This window comes from Bipolaris victoriae, assembly GCF_000527765.1.
Source record: "Bipolaris victoriae FI3 unplaced genomic scaffold scaffold_602, whole genome shotgun sequence".
NCBI lineage: Eukaryota > Fungi > Ascomycota > Dothideomycetes > Pleosporales > Pleosporaceae > Bipolaris > Bipolaris victoriae.
Genome location: NW_014574790.1, coordinates 1 through 1,193, shown reverse-complemented (window position 1 = coordinate 1,193; position 1,193 = coordinate 1). Strand labels below are relative to the sequence as shown.

General features: G+C 28.8%; 1 protein-coding gene across 1 annotated transcript; it reads left to right on the top strand.

Moving 5' to 3' along the window:
* Positions 1 to 404: 404 nt before the first annotated feature.
* Positions 405 to 764, top strand: COCVIDRAFT_117399 (hypothetical protein; the record flags this gene model as incomplete). Its single annotated transcript, XM_014694457.1, has 1 exon — positions 405 to 764. A coding segment is annotated over one exon (360 nt), but the record flags the coding sequence as incomplete, so codon positions are not given.
* Between the last annotated feature and the right edge of the window lie 429 nt (positions 765 to 1,193).

Sequence of the window (1,193 nt, the reverse complement as noted above, 5' to 3'; positions counted from 1 at the left end):
AAAAAAAAAAATCAGGTGAAGGTTGTTTTATATTAACTATAATAAAAGATAATAAATATAAATCTGGTTGACGTGTAGCCTGTAGATTTGTAATAAGTTTACATAAAAAAGATTTAATGTTATTAAATAGCATTAAAGAATTTTTTGGTACAGGTAGCGTATTCCATATGTCTAAAGACTCTGCACAGATTAGTCCATTAAGATTTTTAAACGGTACATCAAAACCTTTATTAGGTCAAAAAAGATATTATTCAACTAAGAGGATTGATATCACAAATCTGGATCCTTGATTTGTGACTGGATTTACGGATGGTGAAGGGTCCTTTACGCTTACAGTGCGAAAAAGTTCTAAATTAACTTGTGGTTGAGAATCTTCTGCTTGTTTCGCAATAGGTGTAGATAAAAAAGATAAAGATTTATTGAATGCCGTTCAGGCTTATTTTGGAGTAGGTCAAGTAGCTAAGGGAGAAAAAAATGTCTATCGTTATCAAGTTCGTAAACTTAACGATTTGAATATTATCATAGATCATTTTAATAAATACCCTTTAATAACACAAAAACATTCGAACTTTGAATTATTTAAGAAAGCTGTGGAAATGTTTTCTAATAAAGAACATTTAACTCTAGACGGTATTCATAAATTAATATCTATTAAAACAGCGATGAATTTAGGTTTATCTCCTGACTTGAAAGCAGCCTTTCCTAATATTGAAAGTTATCCTAAACCCTTTGTTAAAGATCAAAAAATAAGAAACCCTTATTGAGTTTCAGGATTCACGAGCGCTGAAGGTTGTTTTTATATAAGACTTAAAAATAAACCCTCAGGAGGACACTATGTTAGTTTGAGTTTTAAAATTACTCAACATTCTAAAGATGAACTTCTTTTAAAAAGTTTTATTACTTATTTAGGATGTGGTTGATTTGAAAATCAAAAAGGTGATTGGGGTAATTTTGCATGTTCAAATATTACAGAGATTAATGACAAAATTATACCTTTTTTCAATAAATATCCTCCAGTGGGCTTAAAATTTTTGAATTATATGGATTGATGTAAAGCTGCTAAAATAATTAAAGATCATCTTACCACGGAAGGATTAGAAAAGATTCTAAAAATTAAAGCTGGTATGAATAATTCAAGAGATTTTAATTAATTGGCGGAGGATTCAGATAAAGACCTTTTAATCTTTTTTTTT